The 21,933-nt window shown below is 42.7% G+C and overlaps 1 protein-coding gene across 4 annotated transcripts in view; it reads left to right on the top strand.

Annotated features, from left to right (window-relative positions):
* Positions 1–21,933, top strand: part of CASK (calcium/calmodulin dependent serine protein kinase) — a 361,240-nt gene that overhangs the window by 194,724 nt on the left and 144,583 nt on the right. For all 4 annotated transcript variants that reach the window (XM_054974058.1, XM_054974057.1, XM_054974056.1 and 1 more), the window contains exons 7-8: positions 3,774–3,949; positions 13,663–13,785. In XM_054974058.1, coding sequence (XP_054830033.1) covers positions 3,774–3,949; positions 13,663–13,785 — 299 coding nt within the window. The remainder of the gene's footprint in view (positions 1–3,773; positions 3,950–13,662; positions 13,786–21,933) is intronic.

Below are 21,933 nucleotides of genomic sequence, written 5' to 3'. Positions count from 1 at the left end.
TAATGGGTAAACTCTTTGAGCCATTAGCTACATGTCACCCTAGATTCCTTACCTGGAAGGTGGCATTTCTCGTAGCTATTATGTCTGCTAGGAGAGTAGGTGAAATTGCTGCCTTATGGTCAGACCCTCCTCCCTTCCTTAAAGTTCACACTGGGAAGGTCGTTTCACGGACAGGGCCAGACTTTCGGCCCAAAGTGATAATTGAATTCCATACATCACAAGACATAGTTCTTCCAATCTTTTTTTCATCACCCACATCAATGGCAGAACAATCATTACACATTCTAGACATCTGTAGGGCCATTCTGTTCTACCTGAAACATACGGAATTCTTCAGGATAGATAAGCAACTTTTAGTGTGTTATGCTGGCCCCAATAGGAGTAAGAGGGCTAACCCACAGACTATATCTAGGTGGGTGGTGAGGGCTATTCAACTTCGTAATAAAACTGCAGACCTACCATGTCCATTGGAGGTACATGCACACTCCACGAGATCACAGACATCCTCAACGGTGTTGATGGTTGGAGTTCCTTTAGATGACATCTGCAAAGCAGCAACCTGATCATCCTCTGAAACCTTCACAAAGCATTATGTGCTCGATGTATGGGAATGCAAGGAAGCTGCTGTGGGACAAGCAGTGCTTCAATCTCTGTTCAAGTGAAGAGCATACCCATCTCCTGGTAAGTGGCTTGTTAATCTCCCATGTGGGACTGCACAAGAAGATGGACAATGAAAACAGAGTTGCACTTACCAGTAACTGTTGTTCATTGATGTTTTCCATGCAGGCACACCCTCCTACCCTGCTGATGCTCTTTGCATATTTAAGAGAATCGGTGGCTCAGGTGAAACTGAGGGTGAAGGGTGCCATCTCCCAGAGTCACCCAGTTTTGGCGGGAAAACGTGGCACAGGCACTCTAGGGAGACAAGTGCCCCCTAGTGGATTTTTAAGCTGTAAAAACCTCACCGTTCGGCAGGCCTGCGCATGCGCAGTCCCATGTCTGCCTGCATGGAAGACGTCAATGAACAGCAGTTACTGGTAAGTACAACTCTGTTTTCTCTCACACATGATAGTAGAAAATTATGGTTAGAGAAGGTTACAGAGTGAGCTAGGACGCCATCTTTTCAGGATTCCTTACATCACCCTACCCACTAGCAGCTAATCAGGACTCACTTGCTTAATTGGCATTGCTAGCCATGTGAAACGGGGGAGTAAAGATAGGAAGTGTGTGAGCCAGTCTTTCAAGGTCACATCTTCTGGGAACCAGGACTAGCCTGTAGGTGTTAGAATAAGCAATCAGCACATTTTTTTTCTAGCTAGACCAAAACCAGGCCTGCAAACACTTACTGCCTGAACCAAAGTTCTGTCACTCTTGTTCCTTACAGAGCCTCACCCTAGGTAAAAGCTTTTAAGGATAACTTCAGCATCAGCTTAGGAAAATAGCTTGTCAATAGAAAAGCAAATGAAATCTAGCTATGTAACTTTAACACTGCAAATTAACACTAATATTCAGTCCATGTGTGCTAAATCCATAGCACAGTGTTATCTTGTACTTCTTATACTCACACCGTGGTCCGGTAATGTAATGTAAAATGTAAGCAGAAATGAAATTCCTAATGTAAAAAATAATGAAAATGAAAGCATCCTACTATATAATTCCCTTAGCGTCTATCCGACGACTCACATTGATGCTGGTGCACCTGCGCGGGGTGCACCAGCATAAAAGAGCGCCGGGCAGGGCACCCACTTTCGGAGGGTGACGCTAGCTGCCGCAGGCTTCGCAGCCCAGTTGGAGGGCGGAGGCCGCCGGTGGCGGTGGCGCAGGAAGGGCAGCAAGGGCGGCGCACTGGCAAGCCCCGGGGGAGCCGTGGCGGGAAAGAAGCCCGCCGCCCTCTGACCCCCACCAGAGCCGAGACACACCGCTTTCGGCAGGGATGGGGCGAGGGCGAAGCACTCGCTGCCGCGTCAGCCCTGCTGGAGCCGGGCACGCCGCTCTGCAAGGACCCGGGGCCTTGCACAGCGGTGGCGCTCCTCTCACGGCGGCTCGCCCCGGGTCCAAGGAGGGCGGTGTGCCATGGCTCCAGGAGCCTCGCAGGGCAGTAGTGCTCCACTCTCCTCGAGCCCGGGGAAAGGCGGCGCAAGCAGAGCGCTGCCACCCTGCAAGGCCCCTGGAGCCGCGGCGCTCTGCTCTCCAATCCAAACTCCCATTGCCTCCCTCCCTGCCTTTCCTTTCCACACCCCACATGGCTCTCAGCACTCCCCACCTGGCTCTCAGCCCTCCCCAAAACCCCATTGCCTCCCTACCTGCCTTTCCTCTCCACACCCCACCTGCCTCTCAGCCCTCCCCAAAACCCCATTGCCTCCCTACCTGCCTTTCCTCTCCACACCCCACCTGCCTCTCAGCCCTCTCCAAAACCCCATTGCCTCCTTACCTGTCTTTCCTCTCCACACCCCACCTGGCTCTCAGCCCTCCCCAAAACCCCATTGCCTCCCTACCTGCCTTTCCTCTCCACACCCCACCTGGCTCTCAGCCCTCCCCAAAACCCCATTGCCTCCCTAACTTCCTATCCTCTCCACACTCCACCTGCCTCTCAGCCCTCTCCAAAACCCCATTGCCTCCCTACCTGCCTTTCCTCTCCACACCCCACCCGCCTCTCAGCCCTCTCCAAAACCCCATTGCCTCCTTACCTGCCTTTCCTCTCCACACCCCACCTGGCTCTCAGCCCTCCCCAAAACCCCATTGCCTCCCTACCTGCCATCCCTCCCCAGATCCCTCCTGCTTCTCACCTCTCTCCAGACCCCCCTTGCCCCCCACCTGCCAGCCCTTTCTAACCACACCCTCCCACCAGCCCTTCCCAGCCCCAGCTTTCTAGAGCCCGTTGTATTTATTTGCACAACGGGCTCTGTTTCTAGTTTAGTTATAATAATACGCTAGCAGCAGCCCAGAATATTTCTGCAGACTCAGTGTAGGCAGGGAGAGATGAGGAACGAATTATTCTACCCAATCCAAATGCAGGGGACAATAATATTCCCTCCCTTACCGCCCTGTGCTTTTTCCTCTTCTACCCCCTGAACCTGATTTGTGATGGTTTTGGAGGTTTTTGTGATAGGGTAGAACATAGGGAACACACTGCCTGGCCATCCAACTTTGCTATGGTCTTCAACAGGAAGGTGAAGGTTATTACTCACCCCACCCCCAGGTTCCTAGTTACAGTGGCTGGTTCATTCAGTGTTGTGATGTGCAGGTTTTGCCATAGGAATGAATGACACCCATTCGGTTCTGTGGAAGCATGTAAAGACATGAACTTGGAGAACCATTGCAGAGAAGGCTAACTGGCCTCTGCAACTTGATGATTTCAGTATTTGGACTGAGAAACAAGTTTACCCCTTTTCAACTGTCTCACCCAGTTACTTTGTCCCTCGGAGATGAATGGATGTCTTTAAGAACCAGTGCAGCTCCTATCTGGCAGTGTCTGTCCTGGGATCCATGTCTTGTTTATTAAAGAAGTGTATAGAATGTTAAGTTTGTGTATGTATAATGCATGACTGTTGTAAATGCGTGTGTGTGTGTGTGTGTGTGTGTGCGTGCGTGCATGCTGTATCAATATAATGAAAAAAATAGTGAGAGATCTTGATTATCAAAATATAGTCAGCTAATGTTTTTGTGTGTGTTAGCTTGTAAGTTATTAAAATTCAAGTTGTATTATTGTGCTAAAAAACTTCAAATTGTAGTGTGCTACCCTTGAAAACTTGTTATTTTGTATTTTTGTTTAGGCCGGGTAGGAACACCTCATTTTATGGCTCCAGAAGTAGTAAAAAGAGAGCCTTATGGAAAGCCTGTAGATGTGTGGGGCTGTGGAGTTATCCTTTTTATTCTGCTTAGTGGTTGTTTGCCTTTTTATGGAACAAAGGAAAGGTTATTTGAAGGCATTATCAAAGGAAAGTATAAGGTAAGTGGTAATATACACGTCTGCATTTTTCTGAAGAGGAAACTGCTATGTTTCTATATAATGTTTTTGTGGAAAATACCTTTCTTTGCGCCTGAAACCAATGTTAGTACTGATGCAGTTTTTTGGAATGTCCTTCCTACAGTTGCTAACCTTTAGAGTGGTATCTATAATTAACACAACCCCTTCCCCCTTAGCAGGGGTCATTACGTAGAAAAAGAGCTGGAGGAACTCATTAGCATAACTCATTAGCATATGTCATACCTCTTGCCATCACCGGAAGTGTTTCATTAGTATGACTGATTTGCATATGCCACACCCCCTGACATCACCTTTTCTGGCTGTTTGGGACCCAATCCTGGCCATTCAGGGCCAAAATTGGGCCCAAAATGGTAAAAAGGGGCCCAAAATGGTCAGGATCGGGCCACTGATGAGTGGGAGAGTGATCCACCTCCCGTCAGAGGCCCAATCCAGGCCGAAATGGGCCCAAAATAGCCTAGTCAGGAAGGTGGGGCCACCTGACATGTGACCTCTGGGGAACTGCCAGAACTATGTTCCTGTGCGTTCCCCCTTGAAATGAGCCCTGCCCTGCCCCTTGGGCATATGCAGTCAGAGCTGTGTCTCGGACAGTAGTTTTTCATACATATGCTGTAGAAGTTTCCAGTTGGATGCTGTGCACAAGAACAAAGCTTATCAGTTGGAATGCACAGATGACCACTCAGAGAACAAGTCACAGGTGAACAAGCTGTTTTTCTGTGAGTGTCACTTTGCTAATGCTCAACGGGATCCAAGCCAGTGCCACAGAGCTAAGACTCAGAAAATTTCCTAGTTTGAAGGGTGGCACATAAATCAACAGCAGAAAGCTGTATGGGAATGATGGGAAGTCAGTTTGCACATTACACAAAGCAAAACTGGGTCTATCATTAAATGTATGCTTAACAGAACTGCAGTGTAGTTCTAATATACATATGTTCATCTTTAAAAGCGCTGCTGGATCAAATAAAAATGCCAAATTCTGCTGAGGCAACCTGGTAATCTCTGGGAAACTTATAATCAGAACATGAAGACAGTAGTGCTCCTCTGTTGTTTTTTTCCCTCATACAATATTCACAGTGTGATCAGCAGAGTCTATATTGGTCATGATGACTTACATTTGTTTGCTTCACATTCTGGCATGTATTTTAGAATTCCTAAAATCTAATTTTTGGAGAGAAAGTGAAGCTAGTCTGCTATACATGATAAACTAAGGTATCCATAAATTTAGAAAGCTTATGAAAGCCCCATTGGAGTTGATGTTAACTGCTATTTTAGAGTTGGGGAGGGGCTGTGGCTCAATGGAAGAGCCTTTGCTTTGCATGAAGAAGGACCCATATGCAATCCCCAGCAGCTCCAATTAGAAAAGGAGCAGGCAGTAGGTGATGTGCAAGACATCTAACTGGGACCCTGGAGAGCCACTGCCAGTCTGAGTAGACAGTACTTACCTTGATGGGCCAGTGGTCTCATTCGGTATAAGGCAGCTTCATGTATGTGAATTCTTGTGATTTTCTTTTATAGTTAGTTGAGAACTTCTAACATCTCAGAAGCAGGATCTAGCCATGGTTATCTATGTGTTGACCACATCTAGATTAACTACTAACATGTATTTTGTGTGCCTTTGAAAATGCTTCAAAAGGCTCAATTCATAATGCCACAACAAGGCTACTGATCAGTATTAATAAATTAGTTTTAAAAGACCTTCACTGGCTGCCTGTTCACTTCCAGGCAGAATTCAAAGTGCTGGCTATAAGCCTTAAATGAATTGGGACATGAATGCTGAAACAGCCACCTGCTCCCATATGAACATCCTCAAGAATTGAAATTATCTATGGAGAGTATACCTTGGGTGCCCCTGCTACCAGAAATGAGGTGAGTGGCCTCTTCTGTGCTGGCACCCATCTATAGAGCGTCCTTCTCATTGGTACCTGATTATTTAGGGAATTCATATGCCAGCTCTCCACACACCTGCTTGGAAAAGCAAATAAAAACAGTTATCATAAAACAATAAAAATAACAAATTATCAATATGAAAAAACAACCCAGAGGCGTAAAAAGCTTAAAATAACCATTGAAGAGCCTAAACAAATTCTGTAAAACAGAAGCAGACATTAAACCAGCTAAAACAATAAAACTGTTTAGTTGAAATTGTCGAAGGCTTTCACCTTTCAACCCAGAGGCGTAAAAAGCTTAAAATAACCATTGAACAGCCTAAACAAATTCTGTAAAACAGAAGCAGACATTAAACCAGCTAAAACAATAAAACTGTTTAGTTGAAATTGTCGAAGGCTTTCACGGCCGGAGAATGATGGTTGTTGTGGATTTTCCAGGCTGTATAGCCGTGGTCTTGGCATTGTAGTTCCTGACATTTCTCCAGCAGCTGTGGCTGGCATCTTCAGAGGTGTAGCACCAAAAGACAGAGATCTCTCAGTGTCACAGTGTGAAAAGATGTTGGCAGGTCATTTATATCTACTCAGGAGGGGTGGGGTTGAGCTGAGTCATCCTGTAAGAGTTTCCCAGGGTATGGAATGCTAATGGCGGGAGGCTTCATTGTATCCTGAGGAGGTTCTTTTGCATATGGATTGGTGCTTGATGTGCTAATCTTCTCTGCAGGGCTATTGTCGGGGATAGAATGTTTTGTTAGCCTGGTGTTTTTCAGGACTGGAAACCATGCTCTATTCATTCTTAAAGTCTCTTCTTTCCTGTTGAAATTGTGCTTATGCTTATGAATTTCAATGGCTTCCCTGTGCAGTCTGACAAAGTAGTTGGAAGTGTTGTCAAGTATTTTAGTGTCCTGGAATAGGATACTGTGTCCTGTTTAAGTTAGGCTATGTTCAGCCACTGCTGATTTTTCAGGATGGCCAAGTCTGCAGTGTCTTTCATGTTCTTTTATTCTTGTCTGGATGCTCCGCTTTGTGGTCCCGATGTAAACTTGTCCACAGCTGCAGGGTATGCGGTATACTCCTGCAGAGGTGAGGGGGTCTCTACTGTCTTTTGCTGAACGTAGCATCTGTTGTATTTTTCTGGTGGGTCTAAATACTGTTTGTAAGCTGTACTTTTTCATAAGCTTTCCCATCTGATCAGTAATTCCTTTGATATATGGCAAAAACACTTTTCCTGTGGGAGACTGTTTTTCCTTAGTTGTTTGATTTATCCTTGGTTTACTCGCTCTTCTGATTTCATTTCTGGAGTAGCCATTTGCCTGAAGTGTGTGGTTTAGATGATTAATTTCCTCGTTGAGAAAGTGCGGTTCACATATCCGTCTTGCACGGTCTACTAATGTTTTTATTATGCCTCTTTTCTGTCGAGGGTGGTGATTGGAGTTTTTGTGTAAGTACCGATCCGTGTGAGTTGGTTTCCTGTAGACCTTGTGATCGAGCTGAAAGTTTGCTTTGCGGATGACCAAGGTATCTAGAAATGGAAGTTTACCCTCGGTTTCTTTCTCCATGGTGAATTGTATGTTCAGGTGGATATTGTTGAGGTGGTTTAAAAACTCCATCAATTCTTCCTCACCATGGCTCCAAATGATAAAGGTATCATCCACGAACTGGAACCAGACTATAGGTTTGTGGGGTGCTGATTCTAGAGCTGTCTTTTCAAAATGTTCCATGTAGAAGTTTGCTATAACTGCTGTGACTCCGCTCAACCCGACCCCTCCTGAGTAGATATAAATGACCTGCCAACATCTTTTCCACACTGTGACACTGAGAGATCTCTGTCTTTTGGTGCTACACCTCTGAAGATGCCAGCCACAGCTGCTGGCGAAACATCAGGAACTACAATGCCAAGACCACGGCTATACAGCCCGGAAAATCCACAACAACCATTGTTTAGTTGAAAATCCAAACAAGAAGGAATGTTTTGTTCTGTTGCCTAAAAAACAGTTTTATAAGTTCCAGGTGAGCCTCTATGGGGAAGACATTCCAAACATGAGATGTCACTGCTGAAAACACTGTGTGTACATTTGCAGCCCTGCCTGGGGTGGGGAGAAGTACAGAGATCAGGGCTTGGGAGGCAAATCTTAATTGTAAGCAGGTTTTTAACTATGAGTTGTTGCTGTGAGCCAGTTTACTGTTGACATATTATATACAGGGTTTTACTTTTGTTTTTAATATGTTATAATTTATTGAATTATTGAACTGTGATTTTGCACATTTTGTCTTAAAGCCACTTCAAAATTCCAAATGTATAAATGTCATTGGTCATTTGGAGGTCTTTCATTCATAGGGTTGCCATAGGTCGGAAATGACTTAATGGCACATAACACACACATCGACGTTGGTCATATCCTTCATTACCTATCTTCTATTAATTTTTAAAAGCGATGGCAATGAATTTTATACACATGCAGGCACAGTCTGAAATATTTTCTGTTTTCTTCTGAATTTACTGCCAATCAGTTTTGAAATGTGCCACTGAATTGCAGCAGTATAAGATGGGGAGGAATTTATCCCCTCTTGCCACATCATTCATAATTTTATAACCCCATATCAGTGTCCAGACATTTTGGCTGGCTTTGTAAGAAGCCAAAACTTCTACTTCCAAAATGTTTGCAGCTCCTGTAATGGAGAAAGGCAGTGTCTTATATGTGACAGTATGTTGCACTTTAAGTGGTATGATGAAATCAGGGATGGTCCCCTGCCCCTTTTCCAGGTTCAAAAGGAGTGTTGGAATATGCAAAATGGCCATCTGTCATGTCCATCATCTTTTCTGTTGTTGTATTTACACTTAACAGTGAAATCCTAAGCATAGTTACTCCAGTCTACGTCCATTGATTTCAGTGGGCTTAGAGTGGAGTAACTCTGCTTAGGATTTCACTGTTAGGTAGAGATGGGCATAAAATAAACTACGGAAGAAAATTCCATATAGAACAGCTGATTTGTAGTCAAAGAACCACACGTTCCGTGGGACCGCGTTTTTCCGAACCAAACGAACTTTTCTTACCGTTCCGTTGCCAGTTCGGACACTTTTGGCTCCAAACATTCCCTCACCCAGGCAACGGTGGCAGTCTTTAGCTTGCCCCCAATCTGAGGCCTCCAGGCTTGATTGGCAGCTGTCCCTGCCAACTAGAGAGCTCCCACTCTGGCCTATCCAGTCAGGAAAAGGTGGGGGGGGAGGGTTAGAATCTCCAAGGCAGCTGAGAAGATGGGCCTTCAGCAGCAATGGTAACATCAATCTCTTCCTTCCAAAACCATGTTAGGCAGGTTTTTCTGCCAACCAGAGTGCTCCTGTATTGTTCAATCTCTTGGCTTTTTCCATAAATAGGGGAAGCTGTATGATTCCTGGTTTCAGTTTCTCTAGAGTGGGAGAGGGAGGAGAGCTTGGTGACTTGGTGGCTGGCTGTGGTGTTGGGATTGGGATTGGAAGTTGGACCTTTGGCCTGCACTTCTGGCTTCTGGAAAAGGGGCTGAAAATCCTCTTTTCTTTTCTGTTGCTTTATTTTTCTTCTTACTGACTGGGGACTGAAAACTCCCTGTGAGTTTGGGCTCTCTGAGCATGAAGGGGGCCGTCCTGCCCCCCCCCCCCGAACCTCTAACCTGTTCAGAAATCGGGTGAGTTTGTTAAGTTCATGTTCCGTGGAAATTAACGAACCACGAACGGAGCAGTTTGGGGTTTTTTCCGTTCTGTGCCCATCTCTATTGTTAGGTATATATTTTTAAAAAACCTTTAAAATGTAATGTATTAACCCTAACCTTAACCCTAAGAGGCAAGTAAATTTTATGCAGAGTAAATACTGAAGCTTCTCCTTCCTAAGCCATTTAAAATCCTTTTTATTTTGAATAATAATATGTAGTGATTTTGCAAGAACTAAAATAAATCTACCTACAGTCTTTATAAAAGACCAAAACCACTGGGGGCCAAAACAAACGTAGAGTTCTTAAATTAATGGCAATAACATGAATTAGAGCTTTTCAGAAACATTTTATGGGATAAGTTTTCTCAAGGAACCCAGTTCCTCGCCGTTATTATTCCTTTGTTTTTTATATAAAATTTGAAACCACTAGAACGCATTGCAGTTTCCATGTTTCAGTGGTTTCATGATAGTCTCGTTTTAATTTTCCTCACAGCTTGCACTTCAGAGAATCCTAGTATCAGTTTTCAATACCAGAGTGTACACTAATCTGTGGGGGCTTTTTTTACTGGAAAGTCTGTGCTTAAGTCTGCTTAGAAAACAGTGCAATCCTAAATGGAGTTATACCCTTCTAAGCCTGTTGACTTCAGCTGACTTAGAAAGGTGGAACTATGCTTAGGATTGCAATGAAAGCTCCCCTTTAATTTCTAAAAACTGAATTCTAACCAATTCCGATATATTAATTGCTGTGAAAAGTTGCTGATAGTGGATTGGAACCAACATTCTGATTCTGCTGGCACGGGAAACCTCATGTACACATCCCTCCCCTTCTGCTGCCCCCCAGAGTGCTGGCAAAAATTGAGACAGATAACTCAAATACCATCCTGGTCGCTCCCCTTTGGCCACATCAGCTGTGATTCTCCAAGGTTGACCATGTGGCTCAGGGGTTGTATGTCCATTTCCCAAAGGTCCGTGACCTCCTTTCTCAAAAATAGGAAATGATTCTGCATTCTGACATCTTCAACCTGGTGGCATGAAGAATATACCCCATGACATCATACCATAGGCCCTTAAGAATATCCTCTTCACTGCTGGGAAGCCTTCCACAAAAAAGTCATATGATCACAAATGAAAGTTCTCCTTTGTCATGAATCAAGGGATGAACCCTCTCACCTGTCATCTTAAAATTCCTTCTGCAGCTATGCTTCTCAGCCCTTTCTTCTACTCAGCTGCTTATAGATAGTAAAACCATTTTCTTTCATCAAGCAATTTCTTAAGGGATTGGTCTGGCTGTACCTCCCCGCTGTTTCACAGTGGACCTGCAACTAGTTCTTCCCCAACTAGTCAAGAAACCAGTTGAACCAATGGCCACATGTAATTTACATCTTCTATCCTTCAAGACAGCTTTCTTGGTCAACCTTTGTTCCACAAGTCATGCATCTGAACTGGCTGAATTAAGGACTGGCCCTCCTTTCCCCACTGGAAAAAGGACACTTTATACCCTGACATCTTTTTCTTGGAAGAGAATAATTGAGGACAAGAAATAGACAGCGGGAGCACTCCACCTTTTTCCCGCCAAAAGTTCCTTCTGTCTAAATCACCTCCCCTACAACTGCTTTTCATTCCATGGAATTCTACATGTCTGTTTAAACTTGGACGCGTTTTTGGGGATTAAAGGTTTCTGGTGCTGTCAGAGAAGTCAGTTAGTTGCTTCTTGGCCAGAGCAGGAACAACTGGTAGAAGTTTGGTTAACTGTTTACCAGTCTCAGCAATAGTAGTCATAGAAGGAAAACATTGATGTTAATGTCAAGAGAAATGGAAATCAAATTGAATTATGCCAAACAAAGAACATCTGAATATGCAAATAAGCCAGGGAAATGGTTGACATACAAACTGAGAAAGGAAAGAGAAAAGATAATGGCCGTCGTCACACGGGCTTAAAATTAGCGTGAAAATTGCGCAATCTACCGCAAAATTCCCACCTTATTCTGGCACTGTTGCGAGTCTGAGATTTCTCCTCTGGTCTCAATTTTTGTGCTATAATCTGCTTCCGTGTGACCATTCGGCATCGATTTCTATCCCATAATGACGGAATTTTCCCTTTCTTATCTTGACCCGTTATCCCAGACGCCCTTTCGCGCTCTCCTGCAGCGAGCTCCTTTTTTTTAAAAAAAAAAAATGTCCTTATATCGCTATAACGTCATAATATTATAAAAATACAAAGCAATGAAAGAGTGTTCTTTCTATGCTGCTCGAGCAGCATAGACCGAAAAAGTCTTTCCGCTGCCCTTCGCCTCCGACGGAGGGATCGCAGGTGTGCATGGCACAGAGTGAACGTGCTCTGAACCATCAAAACAACCAGTTGGGCCACCAGAACTACAAGTTCACTCAGTGGAGCCATGATTGAGTCTTCGGCGATGGGGATCACGTCAGACAGGGGTTTTTCTCAGAACAAGAGTATATTTATGGATGTTCAAATTAGGAAGAAAAACAATCTTAGCCAATGTTCAATCTGCTTCCAGGGCGGGAAAACTTGGCCAACCTATCCTGCTCTTTTGGGGTTGGGCTAACGTTTGGTTATAACGATGTAATGTCGTTATAACGCAATAAAGCGGAAAAAAAAATTTTAAAAAAGGGGGGAGGAGTTTTTTCTGTGCCCGTTCAAAATGACGGCACAGAGCGCTACAGTGTGAACAACTCGAAGCGGGAGGAGACGGTATTTGACAAAAGATTGCGTCATGGCGCCGATAGGAACAATAGTGCCACATAATGGAAATTTGACGGAATAAACGCCCGTGTGACGACGGCCAATGATATTGAAAATACAAGAGGCACATACTGTATTAACAGATACTTCAGACATACAAAAGGCATTCTATCAATATTACACAAATCTGTATAAGAGTTGTGACATATCAGTGGAAAAAATAGATGAATATATTAATAACCAGAAGTTACCTAAGATCACGGAACAACAAAGACAAATTATGAATGGACCTATAACAGTAAGAGAAGTAGGAGATGCTATAAAAAAGAGTAAGTTGGGAAAGGTGCCTGGAACCAGATGGACTCCCAAGTAGCTACTATAAGTGTTTTGAGATGAACTTCTGCAGCCTTTACAAAAGACAATGAACACTATCCTAGAGGGAGGTAAAATGCCTGAGACATGGAAGGAAGCCAATATAACACTTATACCAAAAGATGGACAAGATCAGACATTAACAAGAAATTGTAGACCAATATCATTATTAAATAATGACTGTAAGTTGTTTGCAACAATATTGGCTGGAAGACGTAAAAGTATTCTCCAGGACTTTAATATATGAAGACTAAAGTAGATTTCTGCCTAAGAGGCAGCTGAAGGACAATGTAAAAATAGTATTGGATATTCTGGAGTACTTGGAAAAACATAATGAAAAACAAGCTGCTCTGATTTTTCTAGATGCTGAGAAGGCCTTTGACAATTTAAATTTTTAAGATCTTGGAAGATATGGACTTTGCAGATAATTTTATAAAATGGACCAAGTCGATTTATACATCCCAGTCAGCACGAATAGTCGTTAATGGGGAGTTAACTAAACTGTATTGAATACAAAGAGGTACAAGACAAGGTTTCCCACTGTCACCCTTGTTATTTATACTGGTGCTTGAAGTCCTGAATAGGGACATAAGACAAGATGAGAGAATTGGAGGTTTAAAGGTGAAACAGGAGACTTACAAGTTAATTCTTTGTAGATGATTTGGTGCTAATTTTGGAGGATCCCCTAAAGGGAATTGAAACCTTAATGTCAAAATTGAAAGACTGATGCAGTGGCGGGTTTTAGGGTTAATAAGCAGAAGACCAAAGTGCTAACTAAAAATCTGAAAATACAAGACCAAATGAAACTGGAGAGAAAAATAGGTTTTAAAATTGAGAAAAAAGTAAAACACTTGAGTATCATTTTGTTAAATATGAATTGTATGTTATTCAAAAATAATTATATTAAGGCCTAGACCTAGAATGTAACTTAAATTTTATTAAGCATTAAAAATACAGATTAAGCTACATTCTATTTCGTCTGCTTATTGTAGGAGACTGCCAATTACATGTTTTTCCATTTTTACCACCTAGATGAATCCTAGGCAATGGAGCCATATCTCTGAAAGTGCCAAAGATCTGGTACGGCGCATGCTTATGCTCGATCCAGCTGAAAGAATAACAGTTTATGAGGCTCTCAACCATCCTTGGCTGAAGGTAAGTAGTGGAAAAGTTCAAAAGTCACTATACAAAACTCTGTAACCTTTCTTAAACTTGTTCGGTCTGTTGTTTCTTTATGTGCCCTCAGATCTGTTGATAAGCGTAACAAATAACTTAAGTAATCTCTGCATTTCTTATAGTTCCTCATATTTAACATTCTACATGTTTTTGTTTGGAGGGACTTTAATTGCCCTTCCTTTATTTTTCCTTAGGTATATGGAATAAAAATGGTTCTCTCTGATAGAACCAATAGCTGTTAGGGTAGCTACAAATATGAATAAATAAAATAATAACACCCATAAATAAAACAGACATGCAATCCCTATCCAAATCACAACAGTTGACAAACGTAACATTAGCAACAGTAAATAAAAATGGGTTTAAAATGATCCTAAAACTGCAAACACCAGAAATTGCATGAGAACAGAAACTCCCACTAAAATTGCACAATCCAGCTATAAAATGAGAGCCAAATATGATGCAGACAAATAATATAAAACTTCTTAAAAGCTAATGGTTAAACCATTAAAGGCCTTCTGGAACAGAGAAAAAAGGCATAACAGCTGAATTAGTCCCAAAGGAAAATCCCAAAATCAGAATACTCTTCATAAGAGCTTTTATTAGGACTAACCAAATGACAGTGTGTGAACTTTTGAGTTCATTACAGACCTTCGTTAGGCTGGATATTATAATTTTTTACAACTTTTTTTAAGAAAAAGGAAAATTCCTCAGGATGTGACGGCGAGTCCTAGTCATGCTGCTTCAAATGATGCTTCAAGTTACACCAAGCTTTTTTGGTGGGCAGGAGTTAATAAAATAATTAAACTCCTTAGGCATTAACAAATTCCATCAATTTTCTCTAATTACACAGAACAGATTTCAACAGCTTTTGAAAGACCAAGGGAAAGGGGCTGTGGTGAACTTTCTGTTGTATAGAGTTCCATAATGAGGACAGCATCACTGAAACCACTCTACTCCATGTGCCAACCAACCTAGACTCCCTCATTAAAAACTCATAGAACAGTACGTATAAAGTCAAAAGCAGGTTGATACGGGGGAATGTGATCCTTCCAGTATTCTGGTTATAAGCTGTTTAGAATTTAAAGGTAAATATAATGTTTTTAATTGGGCCCAGAAAGAAATGGGCAGGAACTATAGCTGACAAAGCGTAGGAGTAATGTGGGCACTGTACCTGGGCAAGACCCTTGCTGCTGCATTTTGGACCAGTTGAAGTTTCCCAATTGTCTTCAAAGGCTGACCATCATGGAACACATTATAGTATTCTAGTCTGCATGTTATCAAAGCATGTGTGTCTATGGTCACATTGCTTTGAAATTTTGTACAACAGGGTAATTGCCTTGTGGGGCTGAGCTGTGAGGGCTAGGTGAGGAACAGGCTCCTTTCTGCTCTTCAGAACTTCATGTTGCAACGTCAGTTTTGAAGGGCAGAAAGGAGCTTGTTCCTCATCTATTCCCCATATCCTAGTCTCAAAGGGCAAGTACCCTGTTGTACATGAAAACAGCAGCATGGGTGTTTTCTTCAAGAAAACCACAGCATGGCTGTTCTCCAGTTCATCCGCATAGGGAAATTGGCTTAGGAGGCTAGAGTTGGTAGGAAGGTTAGGATCAAGTCCTTTTTCCTGCCCTCCAACCCATCTCCTAGGGCAATTTCCCTATGTCACTGAACTGGAGATCTTTGCAGGGGGTTGTTTGTTTGTTTTCGATCACTTTAAGCCACTTTTCTCCTGGGTGACTTACAGAAATTACAAAAAAAACAAATTTGGGCTGGTCTGAGTCTGGCAAGCTGATTTTCACAGGTTCCAGGCTGTGTGCCCCAGGCCAAAAGCTCTTTGGCTCTTATCCAAGGGCTGGCGGTTCTGGCCCAACCCAGGTTAAATACCAACAGAAAGATAATGGAGAACACCAGCCTACATGGCCCTCACCTTCTGCTAGCCCACTGTAGCAAACCAGGAGGATCTTTTTCAGTTCCCTTCTCTTTGGAAATTGCAAGGTAGCTCTTCAAATCTGGAAGCTTGGAATAGTAAGTCCTACATGTTCTGCCTGGAACAAAATATTGTAATTTTTTTAGTTTGTTCTTCATTGACTTCATAATTCACAACCCATAGTGCAGTTTAAATATAGGGATGCGTTTTTGGAGTATTCCAGGAGCAAACTAAAAACACTCTGTTGCATTGTGGTGGGAGTCTCCAAATGTGATCCACTGAAAATCATATTTGCAATCCTCCACTTGCCATTGCAATACTGTATGCCCTGCTAAAATGCTTCATCTCCAGTTCGTATGCTTCTGCCAAAGATCATAGAACTGTTGCTTCCTAATTGGGCAGTGTTTGACAAGCAAAGCACAAAGGAATTTGTTGGCTGTTACTTTGGAGTTCAGAGCAGCCATACATACAATCAACTGCAATGCAGTTGTGCTTCTGACTCAATAACCCAGAGGAAGGAAAGGAAAAATTTGTTGTTTTAAAAAATAATTTCTTTCTTTTCTGCTGTGGAGTTGCCAGAGGCACAGAGAAAAATGTTCTGTCCTTTTAGTAAAAGCTTAACAGGATATTATTTACCAGGTGATGTTACTTACCTCCCTGCCATAAAAAGCTTCAGTAACCCATTTCCATGCATGAAGCTTCTATTAAAGGAATAGGATATTTTTCATCTTCGGTCTTCTGTGCAGTCTCACATTGATACTGTGCAGGTGCAGGCCGGCCACAGAGAAAAAATTTTCAAGCTCTCAAAGGTAGGGGATGCTCTGCCCCTACAACATGCATGCACACGGGCATTCCTGCCAAAATGCAGTGTTGCTAGGTAGAGCGCCCCTGAGTCCCTCAGTTCCTTTTTCACCGCTGACAGAGAAGGTTCTTCATCACTGCTCTCCTATGCTTCTTAGCTGACTTCATTTAATTGTGTACTGACACAGGGCCGTCCTCCTACTACTCTTTTCCCTAACGTTTTGATTATCTGCCTTCGTATTACCAACTTCGAACTGACTTAACTATTCTTTGCCTACAACCTGTGAGTTGTGATTTCTCAAAAGGCACTGTTTAAAAAGTGCAAGTCGTGCAACACTAAGATGCCGCATACAGATGAACATGAGCTTTGCCTCCTCTGCCTGGAGGAATCGCATGTCTCTGTCTGCTGGCACTGCCAGCGATTCTCCCCTAAAGCCCGTAGCGACCATGCTTCGTGCCTCAAGGCAGCTCTCTAAGAGATGGTTCTGTCAGGTTCTGACAAGCCAGCAGCAAAGTCATCTGCCGAGCAGGTTCCTGACAACCTTTCTGAGCGTTTGGTTCCAAAGTCACACAGATAGGATCCAACCAAACTACCAGTTCCACCAACACTGTCAGACCCCACTCCCACACTGACCAAACAACTCAAATGCAAGATGGCTTCTAGCAAATACAAATTACCACATATAGATGATCATGCATCTTTGGGACTGTTGGCCAAGAAAAGCAAGACTAAATCAAAACATCCAAAAAGACTGCCGTCGACACCATCTCGACCACATCATCACTCACCTTCTTCCACACCGTCCTTGGTTATAGAGGAGGAGATGCTTCCAATGCCAGATTCCAGATCCGACAAACCTGGATCCATTGCTTTCAGTTCCAACCTCAGTTCTGACCACCAACCAATCAGGCCAGAGCTCCATTATTCAACTGGCAACTTCACAAAATTTACAGCAACTACTACTGGCTTGGAACCAAACCATGGTCCAACCAGGATTGCCTCGCTCGACTCCCACACCTTGGTAACAACTCTCAATAGCCAAGCAGGTGCCTAACTAGTAGGAATTCTTCTCCTGGCTCCAGAACACCTCCTCATTCACTACAACTCAAAATCCTCTGCCATGAGTCTATTCGATTCCATCCAATCCCTCGGTATGCAAACACCGGAACCGATCTCCATCCCCATAGGGATCTGAAGAGGCTGCAGACCAGGCATCCCAATCCAACAAAGCCTCAGATGTTGCATCTGACCTGTTTCCAGACAAACTGATTTACACATTTGAAAAATTAATAAACAGGGACATTGATGTACTTGAAACGAACAATAAACGTATGTGGCACAATTTAAGCAAAGTTGAACAGGTAACTTTAGACACCTTGAGCAGGGATAGGAACATTACTTTAAAGCCAGCAGATAAAGGAGGGAGGTGGTAGTTTTGAATACTGCAGACTACTTAAAAGAAGTGCAGTCTCAACTCAATAATAGAATAAATTACAAACCCATAAAAAGGGACCCTTTACCAGACATACAGCGTATCATAAGAGTGGTTTTGGAGGAAGCCCTCGTGGCAGGGGAATTGGATGAGATGACTGTTAAAGGTCTTACAGATGATGCCCCCAGAACCCCAGTATTTTATGTACTCCCTAAAATACATAAACCACAGAGACCCCCTGCTGGACGCCCGATTGTGTCAGGCTCCAACTCAGTGCTAGAACCATTATCTTTTTTCCCAGATTTCATTCTACAACCTGCCGTACAAAGTACCAAATCATACATTAAGGACACCACTGGCTTTATTAAAGCAATAGAAGCTCTGACCATCCCTGATACTTGTTGTTTGATGACATTGGATGTAGAGGCATTGTATACCTCCATCCCACATGAGGAAGCTAGGTGCATTATCAAAGTATATCTCTTGGCAAGACCGCATCAAACTCCACCCACCCCTCTCTTATTAAATTTCTTAGACATTATATTAGAGAAAAATTATTTCAGATTTCAGGACCAGTTTTATTTTCAGACGAAGGGAGTTGTGATGGGCTGCCCAGCGGCACCCAGCGTCGCAAATCTTTATATGTCACATTTGGAGGAAACTGCTATTCAGAATCCTGTCCATAATCCATTTTTTGATCGTATCTTATTTTATGGGCGGTATATTGATGAGGTTTTTTGGTGCTGTCAGAAGCACATTGGGCACAACCACTAGCTGATTGGATGAACACCATAGACAATAATATCAAATTGACTTGGACAGCACACACACGTTGCGTTAATTTTTTGGATGTAGTAGTTTACAAGCAGCCTGACAACAAGCTGGGGGTCAGACCCTTCCGTAAAATTACAGATACTACACATCGTTCCATTCCACACCATTAAAGGACAACATCCCTTTTGGTCAATTTCTCAGAATAAAACGGAATTCCACTAGGAACGCAGATTTTGTCAGGGAAGCCACTAGTATGGAGGAAGCGTTCGTTGCCAGAGGATATCCAAACAGGGTCATAAATAGGGCCAGAATTAGATCCAATAATTTCCATAGAGAGACTTTACTTACTCAAATACAGAGAAAATCCAGACAATATTAAGTGGTCCATAGATTATACATCCCTGTCAGCAGATACCACAAAAATCATTAAAAAGAATTGGCACATTATACAGAGCATCCCTGGATGTGAGGCTCCTCCCACAGTGGGATATAGACGTACTTTCAGTTTCAAAGACAGACTAATACATTCAGATTTCCAGCCAAGAAACAAGAAAATTTCTCCAATTGGCCACCATGCATGTGGTCATTGCAATGTGTGCTCCCTAGTAAGGGGTGTAGATTCCATTATCAATCCCAATACAGGGAGATCCTTATTCACCAAACACTTTTCAACATGCTCCACTGCACATGTAGTGTATATTATTACATGCCAATGTGGCTTACATTATGTAGGCAGCACTCAACGCCCTGTAAGAATTAGGATACAGGAACATATTTCTAAAATAAAGAATAAAGTCTTGGAGGCTCCACTGGCAGCACATTTCAATGAGGCTCAACATTCAGAGCAGGACTTTAAATTCTCTGTCCCTTTTGTCTCCACGGGTTATCCTCAGCATAAAACCTTATTGAAACAGGAAGCAAAATTGATTTTTAGACTTAGAAGTCTTACACCCAGCGGGTTAAATCAGGAGATTGATTTCTCAGCCTTTTTGTAAATTACAATATAATGCACTGTTGCTTTAACTTGGTGTTGCACTGTCATTCTAATCATCCCTCTAATTAGTCGGCAACCTATATTTGTGACTATGATATGGTTGGGCAGTACTTAGAGAAAATGGCATAATCACCATTGCCTCACATAAAAAGACCAGGAAGAATGGAGTAAGTAAAGGAAACATTGCATTTTGAATTATATTTTTACTGTAACTTTATTATGATTTATTGTAATTTTGTATAGCACATCTGTTGTAAATAGATTGTTTATCATATTGTAGGCAGTAGAATTCTTGGCTTGAAAAAGCAACTGCGAAACGCGCTGGCTAAAGAGCTGTCGCACCTGTTGCCAACTGCCCAGGAGATTTGGAAATTTTCCTCCTGGAGCATATTGCCAACTGCCCAGGAGATTTGGGAATTTTTCCTCCTGGAGCATACTCATCCATCATTGGATATCAGCGGAAATGCTGCCTAAAAACAGAAAAACATATCTAAGAGACAATTATTGAAATCAACAGATGATTGATACTTACATGAAAGGGACATTGTGACAAGAGACAATTATTGAAGATTAGTAACGTGATTTCTCCACAGGCTCTGGTTGTGATATGAACAAACGATTGCTCAATTGTAGTAGAAGGATATTACATTATTACATATGTTTTGACCAAAATATTGCTACACTTGGTTTGACCTATAAATTGTATTTATTTATACTGAGACAATTTTCATTATTGTATTAGTGGTCTCTTAGGAATTTCCTCCTTTATTTAGTGTGTATTGGGGACCACTTTCCCTCATTATTGTTATACTAAACTGATTGGAGGGACAACATCATCCTCCCCAGGAGATGACTTCATACTATTCTCAGAACAGATGCTGAGAATGGCATGCACCCTAGACTTGAATGTCTCAGCGTCTACCTCTAAACCCAAAAGCAAGGTCCTACAAGCCTTATACAATGACTCTTTTGCTTCGGTAGCCTTCCCAGCAGTAGAGGATCTGTTGGATATCACCTATAGCATATGGGATAAACCAGCATCCATGCCTGCTACCTCTCATAGAGTTGAAAACCTCTACAAATTAAAACTAATAAGACTGTGCATTCCTTTTCAACCACCTACAACCATCCTCCTTGGTTGCAGAAGAGGTGCAGTCCAAGGCACATTTGGGATCATGTTCCTCCCTGGTGGATAGGGAGAGCTCTTCTCAGGCTCCTCCAAGGGGAAGCAGTGCAACTAGCCAAACAGCAAATGGCGGGAGGAAAACATGTCACAGACTGCTCAGATAGGTCAATGGCCTCCTCCATAGTCCTCCACCATCACTCCTGGCTGCGCTCTACTGCCCTATTGAACAACAAAAGAGCCAAAATTGAGGACGTCCCCTTTGAGGGAAAATCCCTTTTCTCGGAAGCACTTCAACAAATGAAAAAGAATTAACAAACTGCTCAATATCTAGGTGTCATCACAGCTCCTCAATGACAGCAGCATTACCAACAACCCAGGTACCATTATCAAAGCAGGCCCAACTATCAACAAGTACAACTACCAACAGTACTGACCTTATTCATGTTATCAGAGATCAGGAGGAAAACGTTCCAACAAACAACAACCAAAACAAATACAACTTAAGTTACCCAAGACCTCTCAATCTAAAAAACCTCTGTTCTGACTGACTGCCCCACAACCATCAGCTCCCCTGTCTTTTCTGGACAGATTGGTGCCCTTCCTGAACAACTGGAAAGGAATCATCATAGACTCTTGGGTCCTCTGGGTGATAAGCCAGGGGTATCGCTTATGCCTTCTGGACCTACCTCCATTGTCTCCTCCATGCAATGAATCCACTTGCTTGGCACAGGCCTTATACCCTGCAGTAGTTGAGTTGTTGACCAAGGGAGTGATTCAGGAAGTGCCTCAACACAAGCCTCTATTACTCCTTTTATTTCCTTGTTGATAAAAAAAGATGAGGGAACCCACCCCATCCTGGACCTTCGAAAGTTAAATAAATTTCTTAAAGTTTCGCATGCTTACACTTGTGTCATACAGTACTTGAAACCTAGTGATTGGTTCACTGGAATAGATCTTAAAGATGTGTATTTCCACATCACCATCCACCCTGACCACAGAAAATACTTTCATTTCCTATATCAGGGAAAAGTTTTCCAGTATACAGCCCTACCCTTTGGGTTGTCATCCACACCAC

Source organism: Eublepharis macularius, chromosome 3, assembly GCF_028583425.1.
Source record: "Eublepharis macularius isolate TG4126 chromosome 3, MPM_Emac_v1.0, whole genome shotgun sequence".
NCBI lineage: Eukaryota > Metazoa > Chordata > Lepidosauria > Squamata > Eublepharidae > Eublepharis > Eublepharis macularius.
Note: the sequence above shows the minus strand (reverse complement) of the source record. Positions and strands in the feature narration are given on the sequence as shown.